Genomic DNA, 21,071 nt, shown 5'->3' with positions numbered 1-21,071 from the left:
CCCACCATCTGGCCTGGGCTTGCAAAATCCTACCAACTGTCCTGGCTTGAGACAATTCACACCTCTTTAACCTGGGGTTACCCCTCTCTCTGGATCTGTAAAGATTCAATTACCTGCAAATGCTCGCATTCTAAGCATTGTCTGGCATCTTTGAATTTGTTTATATATATGTTTCTGGAACATACCTCTTCATTCACCTGAGGAATGAGCAGTGCTCCGAAAGCTAGTGTTCGAAACGAACATGTTGGACTTTAATCTGATGTTGGAAGACTTCTTACTGTCTGCACTGTATGTTCTATGTTCAATATAAAGTGCCACTGTTATATCCCGCATGAGACCTACGAGGTAGAAGCAATTAACCTCCCCGTGAGTCTTGTAGGGCACAAACCCCCCCCCCCTCCCCACTGAGGGGCGGGGAGCCCTCGGGCATTGTAATAATCTGTAATATAAAGGATGGCCGGATGGCATGGTGGCACAGTGGTTAGCACTGCTGACCCACGCTGCTGAGGACCCAGGTTCGATCCCAGCCCTGGGCCACTGTCCGTGTGGAGTTTGCACATTCTCCCCTGTTTTGTGTGGGTCTCAGCCCCACAACCCAAAGATGTGCAGGGTAGGTGAACTGGCCATGCTAAATGGCCCCTTAATTGGAAAAATGCTAAATATATATATATAAAAGCTCGCTAGTTTTCAGTACCGACATCACTCCCGGCTGGGATCTGGAGAGTATTGCACACGCTTTAAACTTTGTAATTAAACTAGTTTCTGTTATCCACTTGTCTCATTCTCATCTGTGGTCACCAAAGCCACCATAAAATCTTCCCCACGACCGAGGTCCCCAGATGTCCCTGGCCTCACCACACCATTAGCAGCTCGTACTTGCAGCACAGAAAAATCTTCAGCTAACAGCAGCAATAGAATCTCTAACTAATGGGTATACCAGAAAAGAGCCTGGTGCAGCAAGATCTGACATGTTAGATATTTTGTTAAATAAATGCTTAAACAAACAGATACACACAGCTACAACAATACACCAGGTGACAACAGTGACTAAAAGGCTAGAGACCAATTTGTCTTTCTATTCAGGAAAACAACCTTTTCTTCAGCAGCACAGTGAATGTGCAGAATTAATTTCAGTGAGTATGTTGTTGCACTTTTGCGGTGTGTATGTGGGGACCAATTATTAGTTCATGATGGCCTATTTCCTGCATACAGCATGACTGGAAACATTTCCGGTTCATCAATAATACTCCTGTAGTGTGAGAGTACCTTTAAGAAATGGGTGTTTATAAATGGGTGTGCAGATAAATATCTGTTGTAAGAGTACCTTTAAGAAATGGGTGTTTATTACTCCAATGATGTCAGATAATGGGTGGAGCTGGGCTGCATGTCAGCTTTTTGCTTTCGTTTTACGCTATTTGCTGCAGGGTGTGTTTTAGTATTGTTTTCAGAGCTGGACAGCTGCAGTCACAGCCAGGAGGTATATGAGTCTATCTCTCTGTAATCTAAAGACTGTAAATCGATCCTTTGGTGATTTAACACCAATAACTGCTCTCAGTAGTGACTTTAACCTGATGTGCTTCTTTGAAAGTTTTTTGTTTCAGTCTTATGGATGTTAAAAGGACAGCTTAAGGATTACTTAGTGTTGTATTCTTTGGGGGTTATATTTGAATTGATGGTTGCTAAGATGTTCACCGCCTGTTTTAAAGAGGTTAACTTGAGTTCATAGAATAAACATTGTTTTGCTTTAAAAAATACTTTTCCCTATCTGATGTACCACACCTGTAGAGTGGGCCGTGTGCTCCCCATACCACAATCTATTAAAAGTTGTGGGTCGGGTGAACTCCATTATACACTTTGGGGTTCTCTAAACCCTGGCCCATAACACTCCTAACTTGTCAGATCCTCACAATATTCCAGACAGAGGATGAAGTGAACCCGGAGTTAGAAAGGCTGGTATAACAATGGAGAACATGGAAATATCGATCTCCCCATAGATAAATGTTCAGTTCCCCCACTGCACCGAGTTCTGGATCACAACTGTGACGTTCGTACAATCGGGGAAGTCACAAGGATCCCACAACACTTGTGCCAGCCCTGGCTCTTCCTGATCCCATTTCCCTTCAATCTCGGGGGTTCCTAAACTGTTGGACGTGATCCCCCCCAGCGGAGTCGTGGGATGAGAAATTGGGGTTGCGAACTCTGAGATAGCAATGGCGGCTGTGGGCCAAAGGCTGAGACTTCTCAGCTCTGGAATTAGCTGCAAGGCCTCAATTAATGAGGGCAATTTTTTCCCCCTGCATTCGTTGCCAAATACTGTGAGGCCCGATAGCTGACCGCAACACACCTCCCAATGGTAGATGGCTTATTTTTACCTTTCTATGCCTGTACTCCTGATGCTGGAACTCCCCAACTGACTCACCCCACTTAGCCACTCTACCACCTCCAGCACCCTCCCCCGCCACCACCAATCAACCACTTTCATCACTCTCAAAATGGCTGACCCAGACTATGGAAAGTAAGCAATTCAAAAAATGGAGGACTAACGTGTCACCTGAGTGATCATGTGATGATGTGATGGCACAGATACCTAAAGGGTCACGTGATGAGAGCTCAGGAGTTTTCCATGGAGCCTGGTAGAGTAAACGCGTGTAAGAGTCTCTCAGACTAGTGAACAAACTATGCTTTTTCTAAATCCGTGGTCAACAGTTATTGGAACCCAGCACTTCTACGTGGTGTCAGGAGTTGACAGTATGGCACAAGGAGTTTGCTGCATTGACCTGCTCATGCTCGACAAAAACATCGCGGACAGTTGGGCAAACTTTGAGAAGGACTGGCGTATTTACTTCAGTGCTGCAGTAGTTGACAAATCTAACAGATGCAAGTTTACACCTAAATGAGCTTAGGAACATAGCAACATAGAAAATAGGAGGAGGAGGCCATTTGGCCCTTCGAGCCTGCTCCGCCATTCATTCTGATGACGGCTAATAATCCAACTCAATAGCCTAATCTTTCTTCCCCATACCTTTGATCCCATTCGCCCCAAGTGCTATATCGAACTGCTTCTTGAAAACATGCAATGTTTTGGCCTCAACTACTTCCTGTGTTAACGAATTCCACAGGCCGACCACTCTCTGGCTTTTTGCAGGGTTGAATCTTTCTCTTGAAGTAGCTGCCTGTGGATAGCACGGTAGCACAGTGGTTAGCCTTGTTGCTTTACAGGGCCAGGGTCCCAGGTTCGATTCCCGGCTGGGTCACTGTTTATGCGGAGACTGCATGTTCTCCCCGTGTCTGCGTGGGTTTCCTCCGGGTGCTCCAGTTTCCTCCCACAAGTCCCGAAAGACGTGCTGTTAAGTAAATTGGACATTCTGAATTCTTCCTGTGTGTATCCGAACAGGTACCGGAATGTGGCGACGAGGGGCTTTTCACAGTAACTTCATTGCTGTCTTAATGTAAGCCTATTTGTGGCACAAATAAAGATTATTAAAGATTATGCGTCCAGAATGGCAGACAAATGGTCTTTGCTTCAAGGGCCTTCACTGACACTGAGACTGGCTATGCACAGATTGGAAAGATAGGGGGCAGCACGGTAGCACAGTGGTTCGCACTGTTGTTTCACAGCTCCAGGGTCCCAGGTTCGATTTGCGGCTTGTCACTATCTGTGCAAAGTCTGCACGTTCTCCCTGTGTCTGTGTGGGTTTCCTCTGGGTGCTCCGGTTTCCTCCTGCCGTCCATAGATGTGCAGATTAGCTGGATTGGCCATGATAAATTGCCCTTGGTGTCCAAAAAGGTTAGGTTGAGTTACTGGGTTACGGGGATAGGGTGGAAGTGTGGGCTTAAGTGGTGCTCTTTCCAACGGCTGGTGCAGACTTAATGGGCCGAATGGTCACCTTCTGCACTGTAAATTCTATGATTCTATTCTATAGAACTCCTCGCTCTAGTCTTCACCTGTCAGAAATTTCCTGACTTCATGTATAGTCGTCCTGCAAGTGTTGAAACTGATCATCAGCCACTCATAACTTTCCAAAAAAAACCTCTTTACACCGCATGGCTGCAATGCATGAAGTTAAAGCTACAGCCTTCCAATCTCAACATTGCCTACAAATGTGATGAGGAGCTGTGCTTGGTTGATGCCCTATTGTCACAAGTAGGCTTATATTGCAATGAAGTTACCTAGTAAAAGTACCCAGTCGCCACATTCTGGCGCCTGTTCGGGTTCACAGAGGGAGAATTCAGAATGTCCAAATTACCTAACACTTCCGTTCACCTGACTAGTTCACTGATATCTTCCCCGGAGTCTGAACCTTTCTTCTTTATTACCAACCACAAGGCCAATCTCTGTAATATCTGCAAACTTCTTAATCATAACCGTTACAGACCAGTGCAAATCATTGATGTATATATTCGGTCTTCACAGGGGAAGGCACAAATAACATGTCAGTGACTGATAGAAATGAGGCTATGACAGGTGAGGACCTTGAGAGGATTTTTATCACTAAGGAGGTAGTGATGGGCAAGCTAATGGGGCTAAAGGTAGACAAGACTCCTGGCCCTGATGGAATGCATCCCAGAGTGCTAAAAGAGATGGCTAGGGAAATTGCAAATGCACGAGTGACAAATTACCAAAATTCACTAGACTCTGAGGTGGTCCCGGCATATTGGAAATTAGCAAACGTGACACCACTGTTTAAAAAACGAGGTAGGCAGAGACCAGGTAATTATAGGCCAGTGAGCTTAACTTCGGTAGTAGGGAAGATGCTGGAATCTATTGTCAAGGAAGAAATAGCGAGGCATCTGGATAGAAATTGTCCCATTGGGCAGATGCAGCATGGGTTCATAAAGGGCAGGTCATGCCTAACTAATTTAGTGGAATTTTTTGAGGACATTACCAGTGCAGTAGATAACAGGGAGCCAATGGATATGGTATATCTGGATTTCCAGAAAGCCTTTGACAAGGTGCCACACAGAAGTTTGCTGCATAAGATAAAGATGCATGGCATTAAGGGTAAAGTTGTAGCATGGATAGAGGATTGGTTAATTAATAGAAAGCAAAGAGTTGGGATTAATGGGTGTTTCTTTGGTTGGCAATAAGTAGCTAGTGGTGTCCCTCAGGGATCCGTGTTGGGCCCACAATTGTTCACAATTTACATAGATGATTTGGAGTTGGGGACCAAGAACAATGTGTCCAAGTTTGCAGACGATACCAAGATGAGTGGTAAAGCAAAAAGTGCAGAGGATACTGGAAGTCTGCAGAGGGATTTGGATAGGTTAAGTGAATGGGCTAGGGTCTCGCAGATGGAATACAATGTTGACAAATGTGAGGTTATCCATTTTGGTATGAATAACAGCAAACGGGATTATTATTTAAATGATAAAATATTAAAACATGCTGCTGTGCAGAGAGACCTGGGTGTGCTAGTGCATGAGTCACAGAAAGTTGGTTTACAGGTGCAACAGGTGATTAAGAAGGCAAATGGAATTTTGTCCTTCATTGCTAGAGGGATGGAGTTTAAGACTAGGGAGGTTATGCTGCAATTGTATAAGGTGTTAGTGAGGCCACACCTGGCATATTGTGTTCAGTTTTGGTCTCCTTACTTGAGAAAGGACGTACTGGCACTGGAGGGTGTGCAGAGGAGATTCACTCGGTTAATCCCAGAACTGAGGGGGTTGGATTATGAGGAGAGGTTGAATAGACTGGGAATGTACTCATTGGAATTTAGAATGATGAGGGGGGAATCTTATAGAAACATATAAAATTATGAAGGGAATAGATAGGATAGGTGTGGGTAGGTTGTTTCCACTGGCGGATGAAAGCAGAACTAGGGGGCATAGCCTCAAAATAAGGGGAAGTAGATTTAGGACTGAGGGCGCAATTCTCCGCACTCACGACGGTGCGGAGAATAGCGGGGGTCGTAAATTTTTACGGCCACGCTAGTCTGACGCCCTCCCGCTATTCTCCCCCCCCCCCCCACGCCCGACTCCCGACACGAATTGCTGCCGCCGGTTTTTTACGGCGAGCAGCGATTCTCAGCTGGCCGATGGGCCGAAGTCCAAGCCCTTTACGGCCGTTTTTACGAACGGCAAACCCACCTGGTCTGGCCGTTCGTAAAAATGGCCGTAAAGTTCGGATCTTGGCAACCATGGCACCGATTGGCACGGCAGTACCACGGCCGTGCCAAGGGTGCCATGGGCCCGCGATCGGTGGGCACCAATCGCGGGCAGCGGGTCCAATTCCCGCGCACTCTTTGTCCTTCCGCAGCCCCGCTGTATCCATTCGCGGGGCGGCTGAGGGGAATCCCGGCCCGCGCATGCGCGGGTTTTGCGCAAATGCGCGATGACGTCATCCGCGCATGCGCGGGTTGGAGTCTTCCAATCCGCGCATGCGCGGCTGACGTCATGTGACGCGTCAGCCGTCGCAAACTCTGGCAATTATTGCCAGATGCCGGAGTTCACGGCCGCGGCATGCTAGCCCCGACCGGGGACCAGAATCGGTTCCCGGTCGGGGGGGGGGGGGGGAGGCTGGCGTCAAACCCGCCCTTTTTGACGCCAGCCTTACGATTTCTCCCTGTTTGGGAGAATCGCGCCCTGAGTTTTTAGGAGGAACTTCTTCACCCAAAGTGTTGTGAATCTATGGAATTCCTTGCCCAGTGAAGCAGTAGAGGCTCCTTCATTAAATGTTTTTAAGATAGATAGTTTTTTGAAGAATAAAGGGATTAAGGGTTATGGTGTTTGGACCAGAAAGTGGAGCTGAGTCCACAAAAGATCAGCCATGATCTCATTGAATGGCGGAGCAGGCTCAAGGGGCCAGATGGCCTACTCCTGCTCCTAGTCCTTATGTTCTTATATTAAAGGGTTGGAATCTTGTAAGAAGCGCTGTGGAACCCGACCGGAAACAGTTCCAATCACAATAACAACATTGATTATTATCATAGAACATAGAACATAGAACGATACAGCGCAGTACAGGCCCTTCGGCCCTCGATGTTGCACCGACATGGAAAAAAAAACTAAAGGCCATCTAACCTACACTATGCCCTTATCATCCATATGCTTATCCAATAAATTTTTAAATGCCCTCAATGTTGGCGAGTTCACTACTGTTGCAGGTAGGGCATTCCACGGCCTCACCACTCTTTGCGTAAAAAACCCACCTCTGACCTCTGTCCTATATCTATTACCCCTCAATTTAAGGCTATGTCCCCTCGTGCTAGCCACCTCCATCCGCGGGAGAAGGCTCTCGCTGTCCACCCTATCTAACCCTCTGATCATTTTGTATGCCTCTATTAAGTCACCTCTTAACCTTCTTCTCTCTAACGAAAACAACCTCAAGTCCATCAGCCTTTCCTCATAAGATTTTCCCTCCATACCAGGCAACATCCTGGTAAATCTCCTCTGCACCCGTTCCAAAGCTTCCACGTCCTTCCTATAATGAGGCGACCAGAACTGTACGCAATACTCCAAATGCGGCCGTACCAGAGTTTGGTACAGCTGCATCATGACCTCATGGCTCCGGAACTCAATCCCTCTACCAATAAAGGCCAACACACCATAGGCCTTCTTCACAACCCTATCAACCTGGGTGGCAACTTTCAGGGATCTATGTACATGGACACCGAGATCCCTCTGCTCATCCACACTACCAAGAATTTTACCATTAGCCAAATATTCCGCATTCCTGTTATTCTTTCCAAAGTGAATCACCTCACACTTCTCCACATTAAACTCCATTTGCCACCTCTCAGCCCAGCTCTGCAGCTTATCTATGTCCCTCTGTAACCTGCAACATCCTTCCGCACTGTCTACAACTCCACCGACTTTAGTGTCGTCTGCAAATTTACTCACCCATCCTTCTGCGCCCTCCTCTAGGTCATTTATAAAAATGACAAACAGCAACGGCCCCAGAACAGATCCTTGTGGTACGCCACTCGTAACTGAACTCCATTCTGAACATTTCCCATCAACTACCACTCTCTGTCTTCTTTCAACTAGCCAATTTCTGATCCACATCTCTAAATCACCCTCAATCCCCAGCCTCCGTATTTTCTGCAATAGCCGACCGTGGGGAACCTTATCAAACGCTTTACTGAAATCCATATACACCACATCAACTGCTCTACCCTCGTCTACCTGTTCAGTCACCTTCTCAAAGAACTCGATAAGGTTTGTGAGGCATGACCTACCCTTCACAAAACCATGCTGACTATCCCTAATCATATTATTCCTATCTAGATGATTATAAATCGTATCTTTTATAATCCTCTCCAAGACTTTACCCACCACAGACGTTAGGCTCACCGGCCTATAGTTACCGGGGTTATCTCTACTCCCCTTCTTGAACAAAGGGACCACATTTGCTATCCTCCAGTCCTCTGGCACTATTCCTGTAGCCAATGATGACCTAAAAATCAAAGCCAAAGGCTCAGCAATCTCTTCCCTGGCTTCCCAGAGAATCCTAGGATAAATCCCATCCGGCCCCGGGGACTTATCTATTTTCACCTTGTCCAGAATTGCCAACACTTCTTCCCTACGCACCTCAATGCCATCTATTCTAATAGCCTGGGTCTCAGCATTCTCCTCCACAATATTATCTTTTTCTTGAGTGAATACTGACGAAAAGTATTCATTTAGTATCTCGCTTATCTCCTCAGCCTCCACACACAACTTCCCACCACTGTCCTTGACTGGCCCTACTCTTACCCTAGTCATTCTTTTATTCCTGACATACCTATAGAAAGCTTTTGGGTTTTCCTTGATCCTACCTGCCAAAGACTTCTCATGTCCCCTCCTTGCTCGTCTCAGCTCTCTCTTTAGATCCTTCCTCGCTTCCTTGTAACTATCAAGCGCCCCAACTGAAACTTCACGCCTCATCTTCACATAGGCCTCCTTCTTCCTCTTAACAAGAGATTCCACTTCTTTGGTAAACCACGGTTCCCTCGCTCGACCCCTTCCTCCCTGCCTGACTGGTACGTACTTATCAAGAACATGCAATAGCTGTTCCTTGAACAAGCTCCACATATCCAGTGTGCCCAACCCTTGCAGCCTACTTCTCCAACCAACACATCCTAAGTCATGTCTAATGGCATCATAATTGCCCTTCCCCCAGCTATAACTCTTGCTCTGTGGGGTATACTTATCCCTTTCCATCACTAACGTAAAGGTCACCGAATTGTGGTCACTGTCTCCAAAGTGTTCACCTACCTCCAGATCTAACACCTGGCCTGGTTCATTACCCAAAACCAAATCCAAAGTGGCCTCACCTCTTGTTGGCCTGTCAACATATTGTGTCAGAAAACCCTCCTGCACACATTGTACAAAGAACGACCCATCCAATGTACTCGAACTATATCTTTTCCAGTCAATATTAGGAAAGTTAAAGTCTCCCATAACAACTACCCTGTTACTTTCGCTCTTTTCCAGAATCATCTTCGCCATCCTTTCCTCTACATCTCTAGAACTATTAGGTGGCCTATTAGGTGGCCTATAGAAAACTCCCAACAGGGTGACCTCTCCTTTCCTGTTTCTAACCTCAGCCCATACTACCTCGGAAGAAGAGTCCCCATCCTTTCTTTCCCGTGTCGGAACATATTTTGGATACACTTTACCTTGGCTCCCACTGGCTTTTACTTTTGTGACAAGTCTATCATTTATCTAAAGCTAAAATGCACTAATTGACAAAACTATCTTTAACTAATCCCTGCCTAAGTACTGATTTTGCTGTCCCTCAGAATGTTTCCAGTAACTTCCCACCACACAGATTAGGCTGATTGGTCTATTCCTTCCTCTCTGAATAAACACTGCTACAATGTAAGCCGTCCTCTTGTCCACTCACAGCCTGTGGCCAGAGAGGATTGGAAAATGATGGTGAGAGCCTTGGCTATTTCTTCTCTTGCTTCCCGTAACAATCTAGGATACACTTCATCCGGGCCTGGGGATTTATCCACTTTCAAATATGTCAAACGTCATCAAGTCTTTCACATTCCTCCTCCCGCATTGGAATTTCAGTCTCATTCATCTCTTTTTTGTGAAAACAAATATGAATTACTCAATTAACACCGTATCGTACCCATATTATCCCGAATAGGCCCCACTCTTTCTTCAGTCATTCTCTTACTCTTGAAAGATTTGGAAACATCATGGGTGAGATTCTCCGCCGGCTGACGCCGAAATCGGAATATGCGATTGGGTGAAGAATCAGTTCCAACGCCGAAACCGCGGCAGCACCTTTTTCATGCCAAATCGCAATTCACCATCGCCTTGACAGTGACGTCAATGCGTTCCAGACGCACATACAGTAAACGCTGTTGGCATATCATTAGTGGAATTCTCGACGGCGAGGTTCGCTTCTGCTTGTAAACATCGCGAAACAGGCTGTTGAGGGAGAGAGAGTGGGTACGGAAAGTGTCCAACATGGCCATATATTGCCACTGGCTGGGGGGTGGCCAGGAGGTGGTCTGGGGTGGACGGGCACGGAACACTATTGCTGCAGCCGGCAAGGCAGCCAAGCAGCTGTGCATGCCGCTGACTGCCCACTGTGAACTTAGTGCCATGGGTCGTATGGGTGACCCCCCTAGGTGCCCTCCAGCCCAGCCGACCCATCAGCCGTATGGGCGCGCTCTAATGCAACCAGTGCTATCTTGTTAGCTGGGGTGAGTGTGTGTGGGGATTGTAATGTGTATGTGCGGCTGCAGCTTTTCAGCCTCCTAAGTGTCATCCGTGGACCAGTGAATCCCCCACCGTTTCTCATTGGAATCGATTGTGTTCCCCGTGGTGCCGGTGCTAGCCCCTCCACAGTTGCTGAATCAGTCCAGGGGCGGCACCAGTTTTGCTGTCATGAAAATCCACGAATCCTGCCCCGGCGTCAACACTTAGACTCAGGAATGGAGAATCCAGCCACATTGTTTTTCCTTGGTTTTACCTGTCAATACTTTTTGTGCCCTCTCTTTGCTCTCCTTAGTTCCTGGTTTAAATTTGCCACTATATTTTTTAGTCTGCTGTAGGTTCACTGTCTATTGATCCCACAGTATCTGTCGTCAGCTTGGCTTTTTCTCTTTATCCTCTCATTTGAGTCTCTTGACATCCTGGATATTTTAGTCCCGTTCTTTGGCTTTAAGAAAGCACACTTGCTCTGAACTCTCACTATCTCTTGCCTCTCACTGATCTGGCACCTATTTACCTTCAATGGCTTTTCTACTTCAGTTTGGCTAAAACAAATCTCAGCTTAATAAAGTTAGCCTTCCCACAATTGAAAACATTTATTCATGGTATATCTTTGGCCTTTGTCGTAATTGCCCTCGACCTCAGTAAATAATGATGTGGAGATGCCGGCGTTGGACTGGGGTGAGCACAGTAAGAAGTCTTACAACACCAGGTTAAAGTCCAACAGGTTTGATTCAAACACGAGCTTTCGGAGCGCAGCCCCTTCCTCAGGTGAATGGTGAGGTATGTTCCAGAAACATTTATATAGACAAAGTCAGAGATGCTGGACAATGCTTGGAATGCAGGCATTTGCAGGTAATCAAATCATTACAGATCCAGGGAGAGGGATAATCACAGGTCGAAGAGGTGTAAATTGTCTCAAGCCCGAAATTGTCTATATAAATGTTTCTGGAACATACCTCGCCATTCACCAGAGGAAGGAGCCGCGCTCCGAAAGCTCGTGTTTGAATCAAACCTGTTGGACTTTAACCTGGTGTTGTAAGACTTCTTACTGTGCTCAGTAAATAATGATCACTTTCACCAGAGTACTCCACAACTAATACTTTGTCTACCTTTCCAGCCCCCTAAAACTAAGCCGAGAATTGCCCCCTCTCTTGTTGGGCTTGATACACACTGGCTGGAAAGGTCTCCTGAATACTCCTACACATTCAGCTCCTTCTGTGTCTTACACGTTAATTCTATCCTAGTTAATATTCAGGTGGTTGAAATCTCTCATTATTACTGCCCTGTTGTTTCTGTACTTAACCATTGAGTCATAAGAAGAACATAGAACAGTACAGCACAGAACAGGCCCTTGATGTTGTGCCGAGCAATGATCACCCTACTCAAACCCACGTATCCACCCTATACCTGTAACCCAACAACCCCCCCCCCCTTACTTTTTAGGACACTACGGGCAATTTAGGACCTAACCCGCACATCTTTGGATGGGAGGAAACCGGAGCACCCGGAGGAAACCCACGCACACACGGGGAGGACGTGCAGACTCCGCACAGACATGACCCAGCCGGGAACCGAACCTGGGACCCTGGAGCTGTGAAGCATTTATGCTAACCACCATGCTACCATGCTGCCCACAAGTCAGAGAGTCAGAGAGTTTTGTACAGCATGAAAAGGGGCCCTTCGGCCTTTGCACCTGTACTAGCCATCAAACACCTATTGACTCTAATGCCATTGTCCAGCACTAGGTACGTAACCTTGTATGCTGTGGCATTTCAAGTGCTCATCTAAATACTTCTTAAATGTTATGATGGTCTCTGCCTCCACCTACCTATGAAATGAAAATCGCTTATTGTCACGAGTAGGCTTCAATGAAGTTACTGTGAAAAGCCCCTAGTCGCCACATTCCGGCGCCTGTTCGGGGAGGCTGTTACAGGAATCGAACCGTGCTGCTGGCTTGCCTCGGTCTGCTTTCAAAGCCAGATATTTAGCCAGTCTGCTCAACAGCCCCTGCCTTTCAGCCATTGAGTTCCAGATTTCCACCAGCCCCTGGGTGCATCCTCTATAAACCTTCTGCCCTTACCTTAAATCTACGTCCCCTGGTTATTGACCCCTCCGCTAAGGGGAAACGTTCCTTCCTGTCAATACCGTTCATGATTTTATACATCTCAGTCAGGCCCCCCCTCAGCCTTCTCAGCTCCAAGGAAAAACGACCCCAGTCTATCCAGCGTCTCTTGATAGCTGAGACACTCCAGCCCAGGCAGCATCCTGGTGAACCTCCTCTGCACTCTTTCTAGTGCAATTACACCCTTCCTATAATGTGGCGACTAGAATTGCACACATTACTCCAGCTGTGGCCGAACCAACATTTTGTACAGCTCCATCATAATCTCCCTGCTCATAGTCTATGCCTCGGCTAATTAAGGTAAATATCCCAAATACCTCCTTAACCACCTTACCTGCCTGTCCAGGGATCTATGGACATGCACATCAAGGTCACGTTGGTCCTCTGTATTTCCCAGCATCCTACCATTCGTTGTATGCTCCCTTGCCTTGTTAGTCCTCCCAAAATGTGTCACTTCACACTTTTGAGTGTTAAATTCCAATGAATCCAGCAGTATACCACTGGTCACAGGCTTCCAGTCACAAAAACAGCCTTCCACCATCGCCCTCTGCCTCCTGCCATTTAGCCAATTTTCGATCCAATTTGCCAAATTGCCCTGGAATCCATGGTCTCTTCCCTTCTTGGCCAGTCTCCCATGCAACATTTGCCTGCATATTTGCTTGCCGTTTGGGATCTACAGGAGACCCCTGGCCAGTGTGACTGTCTTCTTTTTGTGTTGAACCCAGAAGGCATCCATTGATGATCAGTCCCGACTCCAGTTTCCCCACTCCCAAAGCGGAAATTCAACCCCTTCCCCACGGCCCCTCCAGTGCAGTAGTGAGGGAGTACCACTATGTCACAGGTGCTGTCTCTCAGGTGAAATCCAATACCAAGGCCTCTCCGATGGACTTTGATGGCCCATAACATAGCAGGGGAGTTCTTTGCGATGTTCTGACTAATATTTATTTACAGTTAGATATAGCACTTGAGGTGAAGGGGATCAAAGGATATGGGGGGAAAGTGGGGATCAAAGGATATGGGGGGAAAGTGAGATTAGGGTATTGAAATGGACAATCAGCCATGACCATGAATGGCGGAATAGGCCCAAAGGGCTGAATGGCCTCCTCCTGCTCCTATTTTCTATGTTTCTATGCTTATGTCTTTTCAACAACAAACATAAATAAAACAGGCTATTTGATCACTGTGATGTTGCTGTTTGTGACATCTTGCTGTGTGAAATTTAGCTGCTGTGTTTCTTATATTACAGAAAGGACCACACTTACAAAAGTACCCAGGGCAATGCCTTGACCATTCAGAGTTAACCTGCTTGTTTGAATTGAAACAAAGTTTGACAGTAAATTGTCAGCCACCAGTTAACTGATGCATTCTCCATAGCAACGCCTCTACCAATCAGACTCCTCTTGTCAATCAGCATTCTCTTCTCATGCAGTATAAATTGTTGTTCCCTTTACATTTGGTATTCTTCTGAAATGCCCTGATGAGTGCAAGACAAAAGTTTCAATAATATGTGTCTTTTTCAGCAATACTCAAGTACTTCGTTATTTACAAAGAGTTTTGAGCCATTCCGCATTTGTGAAAAACACTATATAAAAGTAGACCTTTTAAAAAAGAAAATATAGAGCTAACATATTGTGACAATTAAGGAACATCAAGAAGACCTGAATCCAAAGACCAAAACTGTTATGAGTGTGATTCACAGGCAGATGCTCATTTGCAATGAATCAAGGTTATTTGCAACTAAACCTAAGAAATCCAACCAGGCTCACTGCTTGCTATCAGTATATATTTTTTAACACAAGTCAACAATTCATAAATTACTCAGAAACACACGGACCTGTTCTACCAGCTCCACAGGTCTGGTGATAGGTGCACAAGTGAACCTATCTGTGTTCCCGCCCACCCCAAACTGCGTGCGATTTTAGACAGAGTGGGTAGGGCCTCAGAGGGGAAACACGCCAAATTAAGGCCTCTCCCGCTTAGCTTTAATTTTAAATACCTTCTGACTGGCGGCACCCTGCCCTTAAGTCTCTGTGACCTTTTGACCTTCCTCCCACACACCCCTCTCCCATCCACCACCGACGTATTCCCCAAGAAGTTGATTGTCCTCCTCATGGTCCCCTGCCTCCTGACATTTCCCATCCTTCCCCACCCTGAGTCCCTTACCTCTTACATGTCCTCCAGGTCCTAGAACAGTTCTTACCAGCTCCCTGCAGTACCTCTTCCACTGAAGGGCTGTGCCTTCGAGGAACTGGAGAGCTGCTGACCTATTGGCCAGCAGCCCGCCAAGTTGGGCTTCCTCCTCAGTGAAGTTGGAAGTCCTGCCTCATGCTAATCAACACTTGTTGTAATATAGCATCCGGGCCCCCTCCATCCTAAAAGGTCAGGTTTTCCAATACCCTTGTGTGATTATTTACACAGAATTAAGTGGTGTGGAGTGAATAATATCTTTGCGTCATTGTTACTATGAATGATTGTGATTGATTGACTTGTTTTGCAGTTGTAAGCCAGTTGTGAGCAACCTGTGGCCTTGGGGGCATATGGGGCCTCTGGGTTCTGAGTGTGGCCCACGAGACATTTTGTTGAATGGTCCCACGTGCGGGTTTGCCACATTCCACTGATTTCCGTCCATGTTGTTTATTTCCTACTGGTATGATTGGAATGATACACAAATGATGTTTAAAGCAAGGGCAAGTGGAGGTAGGCGCATGCTGATTGTGCACAACATTGTCTTTGAAGGCTGTGCGCTCCCTCTGTGACCAATGAAAAGGTAAATATTTCTTCTGCTTTTACCATTTGAAGTGGATGACAGTTCCATTTAACATATGAATGTTTACGCATATTCTCTAACTCATTCAGTGTCTATTAAATGTATCTAACATTATTCATGGGGTCAGGGTTAATTAACAACCCAGATTTCAATCTTGCAGCCCATTGAGATGACAGGGGGGTGGCACTCATGTGACCCACTCACCAGCCTAGGTTGCCCATCGCTGTTGTAAACTGAGCAGCTTTTCTTCTCAGTAGATTTGCAAAGCCACCTCACTTACTGTCTGAGATTCATGAGCATTTGAAAGACTTGCCAATGTCTCAATTGTTCTGGATATAGTGGCGGATGGACAGTTGGTATGGAGAATGCATGGGGCATGGAGGGGGCACGGGAGGGCATGCATTGGTCGCAGCGTGAGGGCTCAATTCCGGGCTTGGGTCACTGTCTGTGTGGAACCTGCACGTTCTTCCCTAATCTGAGTGGGTTTCTTCCGGGTGCTCCGGTTTCCTCCCACAAGTCCCGAAAGACGTGCTGTTAGGTGAGCGTCTCTCAGTGTACCCGAACAGACGCTGGAGTGTGGAGACTGGGGGATTTTCAAAGTAACTTCACTGCAGTGTTAATGTAAGCCTACTCGTGACACTAATAAAGATTATTATTATTATTTGAAGACCTAACAGTCATCTTTACAACTGGTTGATGTTCCAATAGAGTCAGGCCTTCCAGCTTGCTGGCCTCTTCATCCACCTGGCCCCATTGTCCCCTTGGGAGGCTGCGAGCCTAACTCCATCCTACTTCTCCCTGCCAAAGGTAGCCTTGCCTCAGAGCCACTCAATTGGGATTGGAGATGGGCAATGGAAAATCGGAAACAAACAGCAGTAAAACGATAAACGCCAATCAGAGCTTCCTCCCTAACAATGCTGTGGGTGGGTGTAACTTCACGATATGGAGTGGTTCAAAAAGGTGGCTTCTCCAGGAGAATTAGAGATGGGCAATAAATGCTGTTTTTTACAGAGACTCCCACACCCCACGAACAAATTAAGAGAAACAAGAGTGAACATAACTAGTTTTGTAGACGGTGTAAACTGCTACTTCAGGGTAGCAGGGTAGCATGGTGGTTAGCATAAAGGCTTCACAGCTCCAGGGTCCCAGGTTCGGTTCCCGGCTGGGTCACTGTCTGTGTGGAGTCTGCACGTCCTCCCCCTGTGTGCGTGGGTTTCCTCCGGGTGCTCCGGTTTCCTCCCACAGTCCAAAGATGTGCGGGTTAGGTGGATTGGCCATGATAAATTGCCCGTAGTGTCCTAATAAAAGTAAGGTTAAGGGGGGGGTTGTTGGGTTACGGGTATAGGGTGGATACGTGGGTTTGAGTAGGGTGATCATGGCTCGGCACAACATTGAGGGCCGAAGGGCCTGTTCTGTGCTGTACTGTTCTATGTTCTATGTTCTAATGTCTTTGGATTTTGAAGGGAAGACCTGTCAGTGCGTGAAAACAGGCCTTTTAATCAAACTGTTTTTCTTTCCACAGTTTAATTTTGTGGGAAAATTGCTCGGACCACGAGGTAACTCACTAAAGAGGTTGCAGGAAGAAACAGGCGCAAAAATGTCCATCTTGGGCAAAGGGTCAATGAGGGACAAAGCCAAGGTAAGAACATTAAGGACGGTCATTCATAATGTTGGATATTGTGAGTGTGACCCCCATTTTCCAAAGTACACAATTTTCTTATCATGTTGAGATTTTCTGAGGTTGAACTAGAAGCATGTAGGAGAGAACCAGTTCAATATTCTAATCATTTTATTATGGTGCACCAAAGGAGTGATTAAAATGTCAAATAACGACTTGGATATGAAAATGTGTCTTTGTACATTTGTTTAAAGGATTTTCTAGAGTGCCTCACAGTTCCAAAAAAGAAAACAATCTTCCGTTGTGCTAATGACTGGAATCTTATACTTTAATTCGCCGCCATTATATACCCAATGAAATAGGGCACGAGCAATTGGATTGCAGATAAATCTGTAAGTAGCTATTTCACATCAGAGAATAATGAGTGATTCAGAATTCCAACGTCCCCAATGGGAATTGCCTTCGGCGCAGACACTGCAGCTCAGGAAATCACGCACTGCACATCTGTGATCACCCAAGCTAAGCTCCTTATGTATGCTGCTTCCTGCTGGGAGCTTCGAATCACAGAGGCATTCTCCTAATACTTTTCCATGGATCTTGTTTCACGCTGTGCTGATATTGCTGAGCAATTCTGAGAAACAAACAAAACGAAAAGCGTGTGTGTTTTCACAAATTCATGACATTTGTGTAAGAGTTTCATACAGGGTAATGTCCAACAGGGATGAAGGACAAAGAGGCAAGACGCATGGTCTATAGAGACTGTTTTTTTTCTTCTTTATTCGTTCATGGGATATGGGCGACGCTGGCTGGGCCAGTATTTATTGCCCAGCCCTGAGGGCATTTAAGAGTCAACCACATTGCTGTCCCATGTAGGCCAGATCAGGTAAGGGTGGCAGATTTCCTTCCCTGAAGGACATTAGTGAACCAGATGAGTTTTTACGACAATGGTTTCATGGTCGTCATTAGACTTTTAATTCCAGACTCTTTATTGAATTCAAATTCCACCATCTGCCTGGCTGGGATTCAAACCTCAGTCCCCAGAGCATTACCCTGGATCACTAGTCCAGCGCCAATACCAGAACACCACTGCCTTCCCTTATAAAAGCTCCACTCTGATGGCTTAACATTCTGTGAGGAGCGAGGAGGTGGTGGATGAACTGGTTTTCTCTTCGAAAGAGCCAGTCCAGATTCGATGGGCAGAATGGCCTCCTTCTGTGTGCTGTACTGTTCCATGGACTGAATTTTTTTTAAAACCCGACTGTGTCGTGGTGGAGAAGTCGAACATGGAGAGGCTGAATATCAGGTTCCCCTGTGTGCTGCAAAGTGCAAAGGGGTATGTCGACACATCCTCAGCATTCCTCATCATGGTGGAGGGGAGAGGGTATTGGAGCTCTGGGTTGGGGGTGGCGGATGACAGGGTGAAGCTGGAGGTTTCAGGAGGAGATCATGGATCTCGGGATGTCAAAAGTGTTGGGCAATTGTGGGGGGAGGGTGTTGGAGATTGGGGAGAGATCAAAGGATTTGATGGGGCGTTGTTTAATCAAGGAGGATGTCTAATAGAGAATATTTGATCCACCTAACCACGAGTTCCAGCAGTCTTTGTCTGGGTTTAACTGTTGCGCTCACAGTTAACGTCAAATCAGCGCACACAAAGGAAACTCGCAGCCTCATGTTGTTATTTAAAGTGCCGACCCACCCCTTTGGGGTGAGTTGCCTATGCCCCAACTCTGTCTGCCTCCAGTAAAACCAGAAATAAGTGGGTTCAGGTCAGCATTCGTATTTGGAACAGATTCTCCGACTCCCCCCGTGGGGTTGGAGAATCCCTGGGGGGTGGCGAGATTCCCGCCCCGCTGCCCTGACGGCGGCTGCCGTATTCTCCGTTGCCGTTTTTTGGGCGGGGGCGGGATTCCAGCCACGCCGGTCGTGGGCCATTGGCATCGCGCCCCCCCCCCCAACCCCCCGGCGATTCTCCGGGCCCCGAAGGGCCGAGTGGACGTCCATTTTTGGCCAGCCCCGCCGGCGTGGGTTACGCATGGTCCCACACAGCAGGACCTGGCAGATAAGTCGGCGTGGGCGGTCCTCGGGGTGGGGGGGTTTGGGGGGGGGGTGGGGGGGGTGGGAGGTGGGGGGAAGCGCGCGCACGGAATCAGGCAGTCCCTTTGGTGCCTGCTGGAGCGGCGCCAACCCCTCCGGCATCCACCTAGCCCCCGAGACTGGTGAGAATTCCTCACCTTGGGGGCCTGTTGACGCCGGAGTCGTTGCCGCCAGTTTTCCCGCCAGCGTGAGGACTTAGTCCCCGGAAAGGGGAATCCCAGCCCAACTCTCACCTATCTGCCCAAAAAAAATTTTGAGTTAAGAGTCTCTTCCGCATGACTTCATGAAGAACACACATGAACTTTCGAGCTTCTCTGTTGAATTTTGGAGAGAGAAAGACAGTTAAACCAGCTGCAGCATTAAACCGCGATTTTGCAGGGCAGAGAATCAAATTAATCAGGAAAAGAGACAATAAAGATACATTGAACAGGTCAGAAGGAGATCTTATGCATGCTTGTTGGCTCAGGTTTGTGGGTCGAGAATGATTCTACATGATGAGACCATCAATTCACTCGGAACGCGATTAGAAGTAAACTGTGGTTTTAATAGTCTTACAACTGAGCCTGCCTGCGACCAGAAGAACTGAGGGCAGGCTCACACGGCTGCAGCACTTTATACGTCCGGTAGTGGGAGGGGCCATGGGCGGAGCCATGGGCGGAGCCACGGTGGAGCCCTGTACAAGCTCCTCATCTCCCCCTATGGGCAGAGCCGCGCATCGTCTCACATACAGAGTCCACAAGGACATAATACAATACAATACAATACAGTATGAAATACATTCGCCACACTACATTTAAACAGTAAAAAACAGGTGAAGTGATTATAATCTGATGTGATGTTACCTGCATGAAATATTGTAAAACACTTCAAGAGAACAAAATGTCTAACAGAAATGTATTTTGCTCAAAGCAGTTCGATCACTGCTCCTGGTACATCGCCTGGTGCAGCACCTGCTGCATCTCCTGCTGCATCTCCTAGCGCATCTGCTGGTGCATCTCCTCATGCATCACCTGCTGTATCTCCTGTTGCATCACCTGGTGCATCACCTGGCGCATCTGCTGGTGCATCTCCTCGTGCATGACCTGCTGTATCTCCTGGTGCGTCACTTGGTGCATCTCCTGGTGCATCACCTGGTGCATCACCTGGCGCATCTGCTGGTGCATCTCCTCGTGCATGACCTGCTGTATCTCCTGGTCACTTGGTGCATCTCCTGGTGCATCACCTGCACTTCCTGGTGCATCTGCTGGTATATCTTCTGGTGAGTCACCTGGTGCATCTGCTGGTGCTTCATCTGCTTTATCTCCTGGTGCATCACCTGCCGCATCGCCTGGTGCATCTCTTAGTGCATCACCTGTTGCATCACTTGGTGCATCACCTGCCGCATCGCCTGGTGCATCTCTTAGTGCATCACCTGGTGCATCACTTGGTGCATCTCCTGGTGCATCTCCTGCTGCATCTCCTGCTGCATCTGCTGGTGCATCTGCTGGTGCATCTTCTGGTGCATCTCCTTGTGCATATGCTGGTGCATCTTCTGGTGCATCTCCTGGTGGATATGCTGGTGTTGCTACTCTGATCTTCTTCTCCCTCAGCCTTCAGCTGGAAAGATTTGTGCGCTTTTGGTTCCTGAAAATGTGAGACCTGAGCGAGTGGCTGGACAAACCATCTCCTAATCAATGAGATTTAAGGTGTGAGAAAGAAACAGAGGAAAAGCGGTGCAGGAAATCGGGTGAATCAAAGTCAAATCAGGCACAGAAGGGGAAACAAAGAGAAGGAAAACAAGATTGAATTCAATGGGAGAGATAAAAAAAAAGAGA

The 21,071-nt window shown here is 47.1% G+C and overlaps 1 protein-coding gene across 3 annotated transcripts in view; it reads left to right on the top strand.

The window, feature by feature from the left end:
• The window catches only part of khdrbs2 (KH domain containing, RNA binding, signal transduction associated 2), a 907,500-nt gene that overhangs the window by 281,659 nt on the left and 604,770 nt on the right, over positions 1-21,071 (top strand). For all 3 annotated transcript variants that reach the window (XR_005461061.1, XR_005461060.1, XM_038800664.1), the window contains exon 3: positions 17,068-17,184. Coding sequence is in view for 1 of the 3 variants with exons in the window: in XM_038800664.1 (XP_038656592.1) it covers positions 17,068-17,184 (117 nt within the window). In the remaining 2 variants the exon portion in view is untranslated. The remainder of the gene's footprint in view (positions 1-17,067; positions 17,185-21,071) is intronic.

This window comes from Scyliorhinus canicula, chromosome 6, assembly GCF_902713615.1.
Source record: "Scyliorhinus canicula chromosome 6, sScyCan1.1, whole genome shotgun sequence".
NCBI lineage: Eukaryota > Metazoa > Chordata > Chondrichthyes > Carcharhiniformes > Scyliorhinidae > Scyliorhinus > Scyliorhinus canicula.
The sequence above is the reverse complement of the archived record's forward strand: the minus strand, read 5'-3'. Positions and strand labels throughout refer to the sequence as shown.